This window comes from Mus pahari, chromosome 8 (assembly GCF_900095145.1).
Source record: "Mus pahari chromosome 8, PAHARI_EIJ_v1.1, whole genome shotgun sequence".
In the NCBI taxonomy this organism is placed as follows: Eukaryota; Metazoa; Chordata; class Mammalia; order Rodentia; family Muridae; genus Mus; species Mus pahari.
The window spans coordinates 45,750,330-45,767,595 of NC_034597.1; the positions used below are offsets into that span (position 1 = coordinate 45,750,330).

The following is a 17,266-nucleotide window of genomic DNA, read 5'->3' on the forward strand; positions in this document are numbered from 1 at the left end:
TAGAAACCCTGACTAAGACACAGGGTTAGTTCTGGGAGCAGCCGCAGGCATCTGACTCTGGCCCTTTTGGGTTGTCTGCTTTGTTTAAGTCCCCATCCTCTCTGCCTCCCAGAGCTACAGATGTCTCTGCCCAACATGTTCTGATGATACCCCATGGATGGTATAACCTCCTTCTGCCTCTAAAGTGACTCAACAAACACTCGTTGCCTGCCTACTGCGTGCCAACTGTCATGCTATGTGCGGGGGGGGGGGGGCGGCTCTTTTTGTCATTCCATCCCAGTTGCTATTCTCATTTTGGTCCTTATCTGGTTTGTTTTCTCTTCCAGCTAGTCACCTTCTCAACTTGGTCAGGCTGGACAGCCAGGAGAGAGCCTAGTTTAGTGATGGAGGTGATGGGCTTGTCTCTGCTGGCCCTCCACACCATGACCCCCACCACGACTGTAACGGCTATAATGACTTAATGATTCCACCTATACTGAGTGCAGTTCCCATGACAGCTTTTGCAAGCATGGTCATTTATTGAAGCTAGGTCAGATTTAGAGAGTTACGGGACTTACCCAGGTTACAGTAGGTGACAATGTTGTGGGGCTTAGACACTCTTAATCCTTCCCCAGCTCTCTGCATCTTTCCCTCCCAGCCTCCACTGTCTTTGCCTTTTTTCTGCCTGCATTGCAGGCTTCTGGGGAATGGGCCAAACCCCTGCCTGTTGTCTGGAGATGAATGAACTCCAAGGAACTCATAGGCTTGGAGGGGAGAGCTCAGAGAAGCTGCCCATTCCCGGTCCCATCTTGCTGTGTTGGCCAGGGTTTGAGCCATGCCCTGTAGCACACACAACCCTGCTCTCTACCCTGCAGACCTCTGCCTGTTTCTTTACTCCAGCCTCTCCTGGTTGCTCCTGCTGGAGGATGAAGACCAGAGGCAGGGTGCTGTGCCTCTGGCGCCAGCTAACACATCTAGCCTTCCTGGCCTGCTCTGGCTTTCTAGGGAGCCTGGACTTGAACATCCAGGATTTCAGTTTCAGGAGTACCACTGCCCCCTCCCCAGGGTTGGGCATCTGGAGAAAAGGAACTCAAAGAACTTTTCTTTCACCTGAAGCCTCCAGTCCTAAGATTGACAACGGCTTCTCTTTCCTTGACAGTGTGCACTTTGAACTAAGAATTCTTTGAAATCAGACTTAGACTTACAGATTCTGACTTGGACTCTCCAAACTCTGGAGAGTCTAAAGCAAGCTGGGGAGCCCAGAGAGAGCAGAGGATGTACAACTTTAATCCCAGCACTCGGGAGGCAGCAGCAGGCGGAGCTCTGAGTTCAAGGCCAGCCTGGTCTACAGAGTGAGTTCCAGGGCAGCCAGGACTACACAGAGAAACCCTGTCTATAAAAACCAAACCAAACCAAACCAAACCCCAAAAACCCTACCAAAAACAAAACAAAACAAAACAAACAAAACAAAACAAAAACAAAAAACAAACAAACAAACAAACAAAAAAACAAAAACCAAACCCCCAAACCCAGAGTGCTACAATACATAGGGACTGGCTTGCAAGCCAGGGTGGAAATCTGCCTATTGGCCTTCAAAGCCTCCTTCATCCCCTGAAAACTCCCTGCCTTGGGGAAGAGATATGAGCCTCCAGGAGTGACATTCACAGGTTAGGCATACTTGGAACATCCTAGTCCTGAGGAAGCAGATGAGGAGAGGTAACTTTTTTTTTTGTTTTTTGGTTTTTGGTTTTTGTTTTTTGTTTTTTGTTTTTTTTTTTCGAGACAAGGTTTCTCTGTATAGCCCTGGCTGTCCTGGAACTCACTTTGTACCCTGCCTCTGCCTCCCAAGTGCTGGGACTAAAGGCGTGCGCCACCACGCCCGGCACTTTTTTTTTTTTTTTTAAAGATTTATTTCTTTTATATATGTGAGTACATTGGTTCTGTCTTCAAACACACCAGAAGAGAGCATCAGATCCCATCACAGATGATTGTGAGCCACCATGTGGTTGCTGGGAATTGAACTCAGGACCTCTGGAAGAGCAGGTCACCCTGCTGAGCCACCTCTCCAACCTGAGAGGTAACTTTTGCACAGGCATGAGCGGGTTCAGATTCATGGCCATTGATGGGGGGTCTTATGTCCAGCTGTAGGTGGAATGAGTTAAGATTGGCATCTGCACTTCAGTGTGGTGGGCGAGGCATGTGTTGTTCTTCTGTGGAAGGGAGGGAAGTAGTACTTGACTCAGAGCAGCCGCTGCAGCCTGTGTGGCACTACATCAGCCATCCTGCACAGTGGAGAGCCACAGAAAAGAGGAGGTTGGGGCGGAGCCTTGGCTACTCCTCACCCTGGTCTACTCTGAGGCTTTCAGAACAGAGGCAGGGGCAAAGGGGTGGTCTGGGACCTGGGATGAAAATCTGGGACCAGCCAAAGGCTGCTGTGCACCTCAGTCCCCTGAGATGCTCTGTGCTCTCTTATCAGACTGGACAAGGAGGCTGGAACCCTGAAAGAGCAGCGCTTTCATCTGCTTCCTTCTCCTCCTCTCTCTCCTCTCTCTTCCTTCCATGCTCTTACCTACCTTTATTCTCTTTGGCAGGTGATGAGATATTTAAGCTTACAGGTTTTGCTGATAAACTTATATCCCCAAACCCTGTAAAATTTTTGAGGGGCTAAGAGATGGCTCTGCAGGTAAAGGTACTTGCCACCAAACCGGATGACATATGAGTTTAGTCCCCAGGACCAACATGTGGAAAAGGATAGGAAAAAGATACACTATGTAAACACATGAACAAGAAAAACATTTAAACAGTTTTTGAGGAAATGTTTAAGTGTTTTGTTGATGTTAATTTTAAATATGAGTGTATGCATGTATGTATGTATGTATGTATGTGCACCACATGCATGCCTGGTGCCCACAGAGGTTAGAAGAGGGTATCAGGTCTCCTGGAAGCAGAATTCTGGATGACTGTGAGCCACCATATGGGTGCAGGGAATCAAACAGGGGGAACCTCTGGAAGAGCAGTCAATGCTAATTCACCTCTCCAGCCCTGGGTTCCTCTAAGTGTTTTTGCTTTAATGTTTTTTGTTAGACTCATGTGCTTGGGTATTTTGCTCCACGTCTGTATTGTACCACATAGTTGCCTGCTGCCTGCAAGTCAGAAGAGGTTATCAAATTCCCTGGAGTCAGGGATGCTTGTGAGCCACCATGTGGGTGCTGGGAACTGAAACTAAGTCTTCTGAAGAAGAGCTAATGCCCTTCACGTCTGAGCCATTCCTCCAGCCTCAGCGTGGTTGGTAGGCCTGGGCAAAGCTAATGTCCCTTTTGAAAGAAAGTACAGTTCTCTTCCTGACAGGAATCATTCACTCACTGTTCCAATGGTTTTTAAAGGTTGAGGCAGGTATCAGGGTGAGACCAAAGGGTCTCCTTGCCTTGACCGCAGGACCCTGTTCTCTCTGGTGTCCTGCTTTGGCTGCTGCATCTTCAGTTTCTTTTTAAGACCCTGGAGGGATGGACACACACCTGTTCTTATGCAGGACTCTTTTTTTTTTTTTTTATAAAAGATTTATTTATTGTATATAAGTACACTGTAGCTGTCTTCAGACACACCAGAAAAGGGCACCAGATTACGGCACTCATTACGGATGGTTGCTGGGAATTGAACTCAGGACCTCTGGAAGAGCAGTCAGTGCTCTTAACCACTGAGCTATCTCTCCAGCCCCCTTATGCAGGACTCTTAATGCAACTTCAGCAGAGAAAAGAACCAGCAATGGAGAGAGGGCTCTGTCTTCCTGTAAGTATCTGGAGGTTTCTTATCCCACATTAGAGAATTTATTTTCCAAATAATAGACACAAATCTTTATAATAAACCTTAAAAAACGCTAGAGCTGGGCAGATATCAACCCTCTAAGCTATTTACATTCCTGTCAATAACCCTGAGATATCACTTGCCATGTTCTACCTGGACCGCGCCTATTCCACCAGACTAGCCCTCAAGGCCATGTGCTCATGATCCACCTACCCCATGGCAGCTTCTTTCTTCTCTTCCTCTCTCATCCTGTGGTCTCTGCTTCAGACCTCAAGCCTGAGAACCAAAGCCCCACCTACCTCCCTTCTACCCAGCTACAGGCTGTAGACATCTTTATTAACCAATCACAGATAACTTGGAGGGCAAGGTTTATACAACAAAAGCTGGCATAGTATGCGTGAGGATCCTCTCTCCTCGGAGCAACCAGGTCTTGGGGTACAGAATTTAGCATTTAAATACAAGCAGCATCTGACCACCCCACTATATCTCCTACCACCCTCTCGTTCTAAATCATCAACTATGGAAGGCATAGGGTTTGCTTCCAGCTGTGTGACCTCAATCTCAGCCCTCAGGAGATGCAGGCAAGAGGCCCGTTGTGAGTTCAAGGCTAGTCGGGGGCTCTACAGTGAGGTCCAGATCAGCACGAGCTACTTGGTGAGACCCTGTCTCTCCCATCAAAGCAGTTTTCTCCAACTGCCAGCATCACACACTGAGTATGGAGGGTCATGCAGACTGGCTAGGAGGTCCCACCTACTGTTGGGTAGCCATAGACATTCCTGGAGAAGAGGCCTGAGGCCTGTGCTATTCCCAAAGCACAAGTCCCCCTCGTTTCGGGAAGTAGGCGGTCCTGTCTAGCTGGCATCCCACCTGATGTACCCCTTCACCCCTCACATCCTGATTCTTCTGTGCTCCATGAAGACTCCCTGTGTGCCAGGGAGTGTGTATAAAAGAGGAAGTGGCAGGTCCTGGCCGATATCACCGATTCTACCACAGCCACCTTTTATTAGTGCTCCAGACCCAGGCCCGGCTTGCTTGCTGTCTTCAGCCCTCTACCAATCCACATCTGTGTTGCTGCTGTTACAGCTAGTGTGGAGCCTCCTCTTTCCCTCTTCTTGGTCTCATGTCTTCTCAGGAGCCCCTGCCCTGAGTCCCCCTTGTTCACGCCTCTCTTGCCAATCCCACAGACCATCTGAGACCAACAAAAGTGGCACTGAAGAGTCGGTGGTGGGCATGGCGACGGTCATCATCCTTCTGCTCCTCCTCAAATGGAATAGTCCCCACACTCCTCCCTCTGAGAGAGTCTTAAAGTGGGTACCTCCAAGGAGAAGGAATGAGCCGGGGAGGGGAAGGGGGGTAGAGGCTTAGGCCTCTTCTACACAAAGGCACAAAGGAAGCTCTGTCCAGAAACCTGAGTGCAGAAACAGAAGCAGGCTCCAACTTTACAAAATAAAGTGTTTATTATGAAATTAGAGATGGAGGCCCCTCCCCTTCCTCCCTTTTCCCTCTTCCCCAGCTGCCTCCCCTTTCTCCCCGCCCCCCCCCCAACCCCCTTCCCTTCTGGGGCCTGAGAAGCACACAAGACAATGCCCAGAGCTGGGATGCCCAGGGCAGGCTGACAGCTGGGCAGAGCTCCAGGGAGATGGCCGCGTGGGGCTGAAGCTCTTGCCCCTAGGAGGTGGGCTGGCTCCCTCCTTCCTTCTACTAGAAGCCGATGGAGCCAGGATGAGACCATGAGTGATGGATGGAACCATGCGGGCAGGTCTGTAAGGAAGAGAGAGTTGGTTTAGGAACAGAATTGGGAGAGCGGCTTCGGTCCATCAGACTCCTCTGTAGTCAGTCCTGGCCACTGACCTGGAGCACATCATCTCCTGCAGTAGGGTGGGGCAGCAGTGGCTGGAAGATTCTCTTGCTTTTGGGATGGATAACAGAAAACAAAACAAAAACACAACAGACAAACCCAAAAAGCCAGTCACAGGGACTCAAAGAGAAGGGAGGGACATGTGGGCAGGAGACAGACAGAGCATGTGTGTGGGCAAGGGGGACAGAATCTGAGTGATCAGAATTACGAGACAAAAACACCCACAGAGTCACAGTGAGAACACAGGTCGGGGGCAGTTATAAAACCCAATCCCCCCGCCCCCCACAGTGGAGAGTCACAGACAGGGATCCCTGGAGAAACACACAGACTGAGGAGTGGGAGGTAAGAGGGAGAGGGAAAGAGGGTCGTATTGGGTCCCTGGGCTGCCACCGCCTGCCTGGACCCTGTGGGGCTCACTCAGAGGGCCTGTGTGCGCTACCCCACTGCAGCGCAGTGACAGGGCCAGGGCCGGCCTCAGGGGGCCGGGGGCTCCTTGGCCCCATACAGCTCTGCCAGAGTGCGGAAGAGTGGACCCCAGTCGTCCAGTGGCTCGGCGGGGCCGGGGACACCGCCAGCCTCGCTGCCGGAGCCCAGGGAGCTGAGCGAGCCGCAGGAGGAGCCCCGGCCCTCATAGCCGTACACCTGCACCGAGTCATACGGGGGCACGCTGGGGTCCTCGTCCGCCTCCCGCAGTCGCAGCGCCAGCAACTGCGCCACATCGGCGGGGCCCGGTGGCCTGGGCTGGCGTGGCGCTCGGGTCCGCGGCAGCACGTCGCGGCGCACCGGCGGGCCGGCTGCTGGAGGACCGGCTCCGTCCGGGTTCTGCAAGGCTGTGATGTCGAAGGCCTCGGTGTCCTCCTCTCCTCCACCCTCGTCATCATAGGTGATGATGTTCTCGCGGACGTCCTCCTCCTCCAGTACCATCAAGGCTTCCTGCTTCTGCCGCCTCAGGGCCACGAAGAGCACCACTAGGGCTGCACAAGAGCACACAGGCCACGGAGCCAGCTGGTTCCCATGCAGGGCCAGATGAAAGCCGAGGCAGTGTGGCCCGAGTCTGCAAGCCCTAGGTCTGACATTTGGCAATCCTTGTTTGAATCCTGCCTTTGCCCTTTATTGGCTATGTGTGAGAAGTTTACGTGAAAAAAAAAAGTTTTATCTCTTTAGGTGTTTGAAAGATGAAAATGAAACGACTGTGTCATACCCAGCACCACACTTGGCGCAGAATAAGGGCTTAATCAATCTTTATGGCTAGTTACTTTCATGGATTTGCAGGTCGGCTAATTATGAGGACAGACGTTTTTCTCTTGGACCTGAGGAGCTCATTCGTGTCCTACAGACACTGCTTTCTCCTTCTCCAGAAAACAGGCCCGGACACCACATCTCGTCCCCACTGTCGCCCGACTCACCAAGAAGGGTGCCCATGCACGTGACGATGGCAAGCAGGGCTCCCGTGCTGAGACCGGTGGGCGAGAGCTGAGCCTCAGGCCAGCAGGATGCCATGGAGCCGTCAGGCCGGCAGCGACACACACTCACAGTCACTGTGGCCGTGCTGCTCAGGGCTGGCTGCCCCCAATCCCAGAGTTCTATAGGAACCAGGTAGGGGGCCTGGCGCGGCGGAGCAGGGCGGGAAGGCAGCAGCAGGCTGGCAGAGCCATCTGTGGAAAAAGGAAGGAACGCACACAGTACACAAACAAGGGTAACTGCACACCTACCCCTCTGATGGGTCTTCAGGTCGGGCAGGGGCAATGGGGCTGGGCCGGGGGTGGGAAGGAGAGGAGGGAAGACAGGCACGGGTGTGGACGCAGAGGCCACCCACCTCGGTTGTCCCGGACTGTAAAGTTGGCATCAGAGCCCACAGGACCTTGAAGGGAAACTTGGCTACTGTTGCCAGCTTCATCTCTGTCTAGAGCCCGGATGACCTGAATCAACTGGGAAGATGATGGAAGCTTTCAGAGGAATGGCTGCTGGTGGCCTTTAGATTCCAACCTGTCTGTCTCGCCTGCTTACCTGGCCAGGGGCTGCAGAGTCACATACAAAGATGTCATAGGGCTCAGCCAGCTGGGGAGCGTTGTCATTTTCATCCAGGGTCCGGATGGCCACTTGCACGCGGGAGGATTGTGCAGAGCTATCTGAAGCCAGAATAACAACATATGTACACCATACATGCACATGCGCCATACCTGGTCAGAGGCATAGATGCTGCACGGCATGTGCACAGAACAACATGAGAGAGCATGTGTGATACGCGAGCGGCAAGCCATATTTTCAATGGGTGGAACTATACCAAGAACATATGTGCTCACATAGCTATGTTCACAGAAGATATGAATATCATACAATACACATACAAATACAAAACCAATGATTCACATACACACCCAGCAACTCATGCAAGATAAGCACAGCACATGCATACATGAAGGGTAGGCAGAAGGAACATACAAGGTGTGTAAACAGAAACCATGAAACATAAAGTCATACCGTACATATAGCATGTCAGTGTTGAAAACAAATCAAACATACATGAAGCAGGTATGCACAGTGAGTGTGGCATATCCTACATATTACCCTGGCCCACAGACACATTTTTGCGTGCGCGCACACGCGCGCGCACACGCACACACACACACATACTCGAGCACCATCAAAGGTCTGGGAAGCTGTAATAACCACAATTTGTATCACTGAGAGTTGACCTTGTAGGAGAAGAGCCTCCTCAGGGTCTACAGGATGCAGAGCCCAGGCCCCACCCTAGGTGGCTCCCTACCGGGACCTTGCTTTGTTTCTCATCGCCAGGTCATCTTTTGTCAGGGTTGAGGCCAGTCAGCTGGCCCTAGTGACATGGGCTGAGTTCACAGCTTGGGGCAGGGTGGGCTGTGTGGGCTGCCTGGCTCTAAGGTAACTAGAGAGAGAATAACATGAACCCAGTCTTTCACTGCAGTAAGGGCTGTGAGCCACTAGCCAAAGTCAGGGCGGGGATAAGAACAGGACTTGGCAAGAGCATGAGGAACCAGTAGGGGCCACACACATATGCAGAGCCACATATAAAAGAGCAACCAGACCCAAGGTAACAATGCATGTGACATACACCACACATGTACACACAGAATCATCTCTACAAAGATGCTTGCAGCTACAGATACACAGTACTGCCAGAGAGGACACAGCTGCACAGACAGAAACACACACACACACACACACGCACACACACACACACACACACTTAACGGAAGCAGGAAGGTAGAGGAGAAAACAGCTCACGCTGCTGACTGACTGACTGACTGAGTCTGACACCTCTGCCCAGTCAGTGTGACTTTGAGAAGTCACTTAATTTCTCCTTATGAGTTTCCTCACTGGAAAACAGGGAACTAATCACATCTCTCTATCCGGTTGTGATGACTGAATGAGCCAATCCACTTTTGGTACATAAAACAATACCTAATTCATAATAAGCAATAACTCATCTGTCCACAAACACAAAGTATCACCTATAGCTACTTGTATACACCACTGTATACACAAATACCACAAATATAATTCTATGCAAACATGTATCATATCTAAGTCATTAAGTATATGTGTGTATATTTACATATATATTTTTTCTTTATATATAGGATCTCATGTACCTCAAGTTGTCCTCGAATTCCTGATTCTCCTGCCTTAGCTTAGATTATATCTTAGTGCTGAGATTATAGTGTGTGCCATGCGGCTGTACACATCACACATGAACTATACCCATTCCCAAGTACATGCCCATATGAATGTATACATACAGCTCTTTGCTGACGTGTACTGATATCTATCTATATATACAGCCATAATGCTAATGTACAATATAAAAAACAGCAGGGACATGAAGAGGGCGTACGGCTACTTACAGAAGGGCGAGGGGTTTCCCTGTCTTGCCAGGGCAGAGAACTGAACCAGGTGCTGCTGATGGTGGTGGGGGCACAAGATGGGCCCCACACAAGGAACCGGCACTTTTCCTACTTCAGTGTGTGGGGACAAGCCCCTGCAAGGCTTCTAGAAGAGCTCCTTTTTGAGGGCTGTTGACACACTCTTGCAAAGTCCTTTTCTGGCCCTGGCAGTTTGTTAACACTTGGGTCGGGAGGTATGGCTCTGGGTTTGAGCAAGGCAGACGAGGCATAAGTGCCTGCTCAGGCAGGATCCCCCACCAGCCCAAGGATGCCTGCTTCATGGGCTGAGGGCCAGGAGCTCAACACAGATGAGGTTGTGGCTGTCGCTACCCCTTCCCCGCCCACATCCAGGGATAGCTCTCTGTATGGTGCTCCTTAGGGCCCAGGGCTTCTCACCCAACTCTGTGGCCAGAACGGTGAGGTTGTGCCAGACACGAGCCTCGCGGTCCAGGCGCACTGCTGTACGGATAGTGCCATCTTCGGGCTCAATGGAGAAGCAACGCTCTGGATCCGAGTGGGGGAGGATGGAGTATCTAGGGAAGATAGACTGATCTGGGAGGTGCCCCCCTCCCGCCTTCCCTACTCTCTCCTCTCTTCGTCTTGCTGGGCCTCAAGGCTCATCTTGCTAGAGTGTCTAAATGTTTTGAACAGAGCCTTACCAGCCACTCAGAGCTGTCCCTGCAGTCAGGCTGGAGTCCCTGGGAAACCCTGTGACGTAGGGGGAGTGGATTCCACAGGAATGGTAGAAGGAGAGACACTCACTGTGTTTCAGACTTGCAGGCTCTGTTCTGGGAACCTAGGGACCTGTGTTTCATCCCTGCTCTGCCTCAGACCACCTGTGTGACCTTGGGGGAACTCGTTTGACCTTGTTTAATCAACGGCAAAATGGGAGGGACACCAGCACCCCCCTCACAGAGCTGTGTCAGGGATGCCGGCCAGGAAGTTGGAAGAGGGGAGGTTCACAGGGTGGACCACACCAAATCTGAATATCAGCTCTGTCGCCCCACAGTGGGCAAACAACTTAGCCATTCATGGTTGGCACGCAGAACAACTGGCAATGATGACATCTACTTCATAGGGACATTATGACAATTAAATGTTATCGAGTGGGTAAAATGTGAAGCACTTAGGGCATGATCAATAGAGATCCATTTATCAGATGAGAATCAGATGAGATGCATTTGCTTGGTCTGCCACTAGGAGGCGCCACTCCCATCTAGCCAAAGAAATAGGTGGAGAGCAGGGTTGAAGTTAGGCCCTCCAGAGTTCCTCCTGCCAACCAGCGAGCTGGCATAGGAAGTGAGAACTTTGCTAAGTGATATGGTTTGTTGTGTAGACGGCACACCGTGTAGACAAGGAAGCCTTGTCCCTCCCCAGCTCACAGCCCAGCTAACCTGATGGGGCTGGCTGGGGAGTCCAGGTCACTGGCTGAGATCTGGCCCACCAGGGTCCCAGGGGCCTTGTTTTCAGGTACTGCCAGGTGGTAGGTGGCCTGGGTGAAGGCAGGCGGCTCTGGGGCATCCTGCACAGTCACTCGTACCGAGGCCACATCCTTGAAGGGACCTCGCCGCAGGTAGGCTGGGTCGATGAGTGTGTTGGTGGCTTCTACACGGAAGGTGTAAGAGCGACGAGTCTCGAAGTCCAGGGGCTGTGAGGAGGGGAGACAGAGTGAGGTATCGGGAAACCAGGGTGGGCCCGGCTCACAGGAGTAAAGTCTCTTTTCCATGTGGACCCAGGGCTGAGGAGAGGTGGCCCTGGAGAGGCGTGGCCTCAGTGGTCATGGTGAGTGGTACATTGCGTAGCTGGTAATTCTAAAAGGTAAGATTGCTATGCCCCCCCCCCCCTGCCAGGCTCAAACACAGGGAAACTAGTTAGAAGTATTGGCAGTGGTGGGACAGGAGCCAGGGGTTAAGTGAGCCGCAGTGCAGAGGGGAGGGGGTCCTCTGTTTTTGTTTTTTTTCTGGTGCTGGGAATGAAATCTCAGCCTTGGTGCATGGTAAGCAAGCTCCCTACCACTGAGCTTTGAACCCGCAGCTGCATCTGCAGGTATCAGCAGGCAGAAAGCTAACCTTGCGGACGGTAAGGAGCCCGTCCTGGCCCTGGGCGTCTGTGCTGATGCTGAAGGCCTCTGATCCTTCCCCATCCAGGATGCTGTATGCCATGAGGGCATTATCCCCTAGGTCTGGGTCCTGGGCCTTAAGCCGGCCCACCAGGGTTCCAGGTCCAGCTGTCTCCACCACTGAGAACTGGTACAGACCTCAGGGGAAGAAGGAGGGAAGATGGGTTCTTAAGAGAAGTCTCCAGTCCTCCTCCCTACCCCAGTACTTCCTTTTTCCAGGGTCTGCAGGTAGGGCATCAAAGGATTGTTTGGGCACAGAACTGCCCCCCTTACTCTGAGGGAACTTGGGGGGGTTGTCGTTGACATCGCTGAGGGTGACTGTTACTGTAGTGCTACCCGACAGCCCCCCCATGTGGCCACCCATATCCTTGGCTTGAATCACCACCAAGAACTCCTCTTGGGTCTCCCGGTCCATGTTGGGGATGGCTGTACGAACCACTCCTAAGGGAGAGACACTGGGTCAGGGGTGCTTGTTCCCATGGCGGCCCCGTAAGGCTCCCAAGTTCATTCTTACCAGTCTGGGGGTCCACAGAGAAGAAAGGCAGTCCATCCAGCACCGTGTAGACAAGTTTGGCACTGTTTCCATAGCTGGGATCGTCCGCATCGTGAGCAGTCACTTGGATTACAGACGTCCCTGCGGGAGAGCCCCATAACCCACTCAGCAGCGGCAAGGCCAGGAGAGAAGAGTAGCCTGAGGGTGCCCGGATGTGAAGGAGGCTGAGTTAAAGGAGATGAATTCCAGGGTAGACAACCAAAGCAGACGGAGGAGTAAAAGAGCCCCAGGTAAGCTGGGGTGCTCACCAACATTAGACATCTCAGGCACGGTGGCATGGTAGGGCCCAAGGGGAAACACAGGCGGATTGTCATTGATGTCTTGCACTTTGATGATGAACTCTGATGGCGGTTCCAGGGGCCGGTTAGAGGCCCGGTCCACAGCTTGGGCCAGCAGCACATATTGTGCCTTCTCTTCCCGGTCCAGGCTCTTGGTCACATGGATATTGCCTGTGGCCTCATCAATCACAAACACAGTGCCTGCCCCCTCCCCGGTCAGCAGGTATTTGGTGCGGCCCTCACCCCGGTCAACATCTGAGTGCAGCTGCAAGAGTCAGAAAACGGCAGAAAGCTCCAAGTGTGGAGCGCATGGGGTCAGAGCCTAGGTTTGGGTGTTGCTTGAGGAATGCCAGGGGACCAAGGTCATTGCAGACTGATGAAGTTTCTGGGCAGGGCCTAAGGGTCTGACAGACTAGAGTAGTCACAGAGAGGGTTGATCCTTACCTTGCCAATAAGGACAGGCTCTGGACCAGAATATTCCTCAATGACAAAGAACTGGTTCCAGACCCAGCTCCTTCGGGTCCGTAGCAGTGTAAGACCTGAGTGTCCCCGGGACCCTGCCCAGGCTGGGACTGGAGCTGCCAGGCGCCCCATGCAGCCCCAGCCACCCAGCCAGGCCAGCAGGAGCCTCACAAGGCCCCACATGTTTGTAATCCAGCCAGGGCTCTTGTTCACTGGCCCCAGGTGCCGAGGCTGGGCAGGGCCATGTGGCCCATGAGCTGGCTGGGGAAGACGCGTTGAGGCTACCCCATGGATCCACACCTGTAGGACAGGTAGCCGGTCAGGATCGAGGAAAGCCTGAATCTTACTCCCCTCCTGAGTTAGATACCGAAACCCAGCTCTCTAAGAAACCAGACACCCCACTGCCCAGAACCCAGTCCAAGACAGACAGCCCGAGCCTTCCTCCCAGGCTCTGCCTGGATCCAGCTCCAGCCCCTCAAAGCCCATAAATCTCAGGTCAGTCAACTCGGGAAAGCTATCAGGGAAAAGGAGAGGAGAATGCTAAAGGGACTTGGAATTTCAAATCCTGTTTCTGTTCTAGCCTGGGCACACAGCTAGGGGACTAGAAAAGGTACATGGACTGACAGAGAAAGGGCTTAAAACTCAGAGGTTGGTATTTATCAACACACAGCCTTCCTTATCCATAGGGTCAGGCTGGAAGACAAGGAGTGCAGCCTGAGTAGGGCTGGACTTAGGAAAGCCTCCCCTGCCCCTGAGGAACCCCACCTCTCCAGACTGGCTCCAGCCCACTCTGCCAGTGGCGGTCTTTAAGGGGAATTGGTCCAAGGGAGCAGAGTGGGGCTACATCTGGAAGAATTGGGAACAGGGTTGCAGGCAGTGCAAGGAGACAGAGAGAGGTGAAGTGGAGGCTGACCCAGGGGCCAGAGACAGTGTTGATTGAAGGCTTGGGATCAAGAATCGGGGAGGGTCTGGCAGATGGGGAAGACCAGATGAGAAACAGACAGACCACGGAGAGAGAAGGGCAGCAAGAGAGACAGAAGCAGACATCAGGGAAGCAGCCTGAGTGTCTGAAAGGCAGAGAGGAGTCCTGGGTACCAGGCTTGGGAACTGGTAAGGGCAGGGGAACCTGCTGTGTGTGTGTGTGTGTGTGTGTGTGTGTGTGTGTGTGTGTGTGTGTGTGTGGTCAGGCCTCGGAACTTCATTCTGGTAGAGTAAAGCTACCAGGAGCAGTAGAGGTAGGGAGGGGCTGCGGGAAAGGAGGTGGAGAGAGAGGACCCTTCCCATTTCTCTCCCTCCTCCTGAAGGGGTCCATGGTCAGGTAGCTGTGCCCCTCCTCCTTCCCCAGAGCAGACACACACCTGACAGGCCGTTTGCTCCCAAGAGAAAAGAAGCCAGAGGGCAGCAGGGGACCAGAGAGGTAGGCGGGACGAAGGGGAGAGAAGGAAGGAAACGGAGGAGTGGGGAAACAGGACAGCAGGAGGGAACGAGGAGAGGAGAGGAAAGGAGAGGGAGGCAACGGGAGAGGAAAGGAGAGCGGGAAAGGGAAAAGAGGAGAAAGGTAAAGGAAGAAAAAGGCAGAAGAGGTGGGAAGAGACAGGACAAGAGGGAGAGAGAAGGGGCAGAGAGGCGGAAGGGTGAAGAAAAATCGGGAGGCAAAGGGAGAGAGGTGTGTGAGAAGGGAGAGCAGAGCGCGGGAGAACCGAGCCGGCACGGCTCTCAGCCAGAGCGCACCGCAAGCTGCGGACCCCCCGCTGCCCCCGCGAGGATTCCCGACCCGGGCAGGCGCCCTTACCTGACACTACCGAGGGGCTCGGGACCGCGAGCAGCGCCCCGCCCGCCTCCGTCGTTGGCTCCCGGGGGCGCAGCCCCAAGCTGACCCAAGCCGGCGCCGCGGCTCCGCTGCAGGTCTGAGCGGCCCCGGCGAGAACAAGGGAGCGAGACGGAGGGGGCGGGGGAAGGAGGCTCCGCCTGCGGAGGAGAGGCGGCTCGCGCGGGAGAGGAGAGCCCTGCCTCCGACCCTCCCCAGCCAGTCCCCGCCCCCGCGGCTCCCGGGCTGCTGGGCGCATACAGATGCGGGGCCCCTCCCGGGCCAGCCCGCAGCGCCGCAAGGTACAGGGGTAGCACGGCTAGGCTATTATCCCTAGGGCCTGGCGTAGGGGACCCAACACGATCGGTCAGCACAGCACCTGCGGAGGCACACCGTGAGGCGGGGCGCTGGGAGAGCACTGCGGGAGACCCAGCTTCACGCTTTGGATTCGGGTGCGGCTGCGAGGCCACCGGCTCAGGATCTTGTGCGGGTCACCAACGGCGAGTTCAGTCAGCTAGGGTGAACTTCAGTATGGCAGGGGAAGCAGGAGTCTAGGGAGCTCGCCAGAGACAGGGGCACGATCTCGGTGGGCAGTGAGAACCTCTTTTGGGGAAGCTCTTTGCAAGATCTAAAGTGTGTGTGCACCCCCTGGTGGCAATTGTGGGAAACACCTTGAATGGTGACCAAATGCCTAACTGTGCAGAGGGACCGGGAGGCCGACCTTGCCAGCTGTTGGGGTACTGCAAAAGAAACAGGCCACCCTATTTCCCAGAGTAAAAAGACAGACAGCTTTGGACTGATTAGAGACAACGCGGGATGTAGGTTCCCGAGAGAGGCCGCTGCTCCAGAAGAATGCCCACCGTTACAGTCATTCACCTTCCCCTTTCACCCAAACTCTTCCCAAGGAAAGGCACTCAAATGCTAGTTAAAACTAAGTCAGATTTTTATTTTTCTCCATAGACCACATCATTTAATAATAAAAAAAATAAAAATAAAAATTGAACAAAAGGAAAAGGTGGATATAAAGTGGAACCAGAGGGCAAGAGGCTGCAGGACAGAGAACCAGGGAACTGCAGGGGCCTGGGGCTCAGGGGAGGCTGATTCAGCTCATAGGTGACCCAGGCCTGGCCCCAGCTGTTCCCAAAGGCTGTGAGTACCAAGGGACGTGGAACGCAGGATGGAGGGAAAATGAGTGTGGGACACTGGTTATCCCCACTTACAGCCACATCTTCCCTTCATAGCCCAGCTCTTCCCTCTCAGACTTAACAGGAAGCAAGGAGAGGGTCAAGTTCCAAGAGTTAGGTTGGGGAACAGGGAGATTGCCACTGCTCCATTTGGTATGAGGGGATGTGTGGCAGTTATAGTTCAGCACTGAGCAATGGTGAGACCTTGGTTCCAGGGTGGTGGTGACTGTACCTATCCCTCTGTGGCCTTTGACCTCCCAGGGCCGAGTGGCAGGTACCTGCAGCTCTCCTAGTGTTTTCTTGGCTAGCGGCGCCCACCCCGGTCCCGTACAGGTGTGCTTCGACTCCGGCTTCTGCTGTGGCGCTTGGTGTCTCTGCGATCCCTCTCCCTGCCTCGGTCTCGGTCTCGCTCCCTGTCCCTCTCTCGGTCACCCCTGTCCCTCTCTCTCTCCCTGTCCCTTTCTCTCTCCCTGCTATGTTCCCTCCTCTTCTCCCGTTCTAGCTGCCGGTTCCGTTCCCGCTCAGCTTCCTTCTCCCGTTCCTTTTGTTCTTCTTCTTCTCGTTCCTTTCGCCGCTTCTCCCGCTCCTTGGCCCGTTCAGCTTGCTCTGCCTCCTTCTGAACAATCTGTGGTCAGACAGGAAGGACAGAGGCAGAGAAGTCTATCACAGTCCTGTCTGAATTGATCCCAGATTGTGCCTCTGGCCTAGACCCTGAACTCCCAGTGCAGGGTCATTGTCAGTTTCATTATTAAACAGGAAAAGGGCAGGCATGCAGGATGAGGTGTACCCCACCAACCCCCTTAATACATGGTAGGGGCTGCTGGCACCAGTCTTGATATTTCTCTAGCTTTCATCCCTCTACATGCAGACAAATCTGAGTAGCATGAAGCCTAAAATTCTCCCAGAAGGCCCTTGCCACAAAAGCCAGACAACCCTGGAGCCCATGTAGAGGCGGAAACAGAGCCGCACCCACAGACCTGACCTCCACATGATCAACATGACAAGCACACCCTTTCCTGTCCCCAACACACACCAACAACACACGTAAAATGCCAACGGAGAAGATGTTTATAACAAAGATTTTATAAAACATGCATTTCTCAGCTAACGAATCAAGTTCCAAGAAGTTTGGCTAACAGTTTCTCAAACCCACAAGCTCTAGTTCCTGCCTGGCGGCCACCTTCACCCTCTCCACAACTCCCTCCTCTCTTCCTCTCCTAAGCCAATGCCAGGGCCTACACTGTCTGTCAGTCATGCTCATCCCCCTGGGTGCAATGACATCTCCAGTCACCAACGGGGGGGGGG

At 53.4% G+C, this 17,266-nt stretch overlaps 2 protein-coding genes across 9 annotated transcripts in view; both read right to left on the reverse strand.

The window, feature by feature from the left end:
- Window positions 1-5,336: 5,336 nt before the first annotated feature.
- Window positions 5,337-14,906, reverse strand: Cdh24 (cadherin 24). Its single transcript, XM_021203691.2, has 13 exons — window positions 14,763-14,906; window positions 12,953-13,270; window positions 12,479-12,773; window positions 12,192-12,311; window positions 11,951-12,118; window positions 11,628-11,815; window positions 10,953-11,206; window positions 9,955-10,091; window positions 7,646-7,767; window positions 7,455-7,566; window positions 7,045-7,293; window positions 5,632-6,612; window positions 5,337-5,541 (listed from the first exon to the last, which is right to left on the reverse strand). Exons 2-12 carry the CDS (start codon window positions 13,151-13,153, stop codon window positions 6,113-6,115), a joined length of 2,346 nt encoding a protein of 781 aa, XP_021059350.1. The 5' UTR covers window positions 13,154-13,270; window positions 14,763-14,906; the 3' UTR covers window positions 5,337-5,541; window positions 5,632-6,112.
- Window positions 14,907-15,696: 790 nt separating this feature from the next.
- Acin1 (apoptotic chromatin condensation inducer 1) overlaps window positions 15,697-17,266 on the reverse strand; it is a 46,133-nt gene continuing 44,563 nt past the window's right edge. For 5 of the 8 annotated variants that reach the window (XM_021203673.1, XM_021203672.1, XM_021203676.2 and 2 more), the window contains one exon: window positions 15,697-16,586. In XM_021203673.1, the coding sequence (XP_021059332.1) occupies window positions 16,266-16,586 (321 nt within the window). In that variant the 3' untranslated portion in view covers window positions 15,697-16,265. The remainder of the gene's footprint in view (window positions 16,587-17,266) is intronic. The other 3 variants (XM_021203674.2, XM_021203675.2, XM_029541958.1) reach the window with 2 other exon arrangements.

Bases quoted from the DNA above. Each gene is read 5' to 3' on its own strand.
- Cdh24 (XM_021203691.2), bottom strand. From the start codon at position 13,153: ATGTGGGGCCTTGTGAGGCTCCTGCTGGCCTGGCTGGGTGGCTGGGGC. The intron at 11,207-11,627 runs GTTAGCTTTCTG...CCCTCCTCACAG, and splicing joins GGCTCCTTACCGTCCGCAAG to CCCCTGGACTTCGAGACTCG. The intron at 7,294-7,454 runs GTGGGTGGCCTC...CTTTTTCCACAG, and splicing joins TACAGTCCGGGACAACCGAG to ATGGCTCTGCCAGCCTGCTG.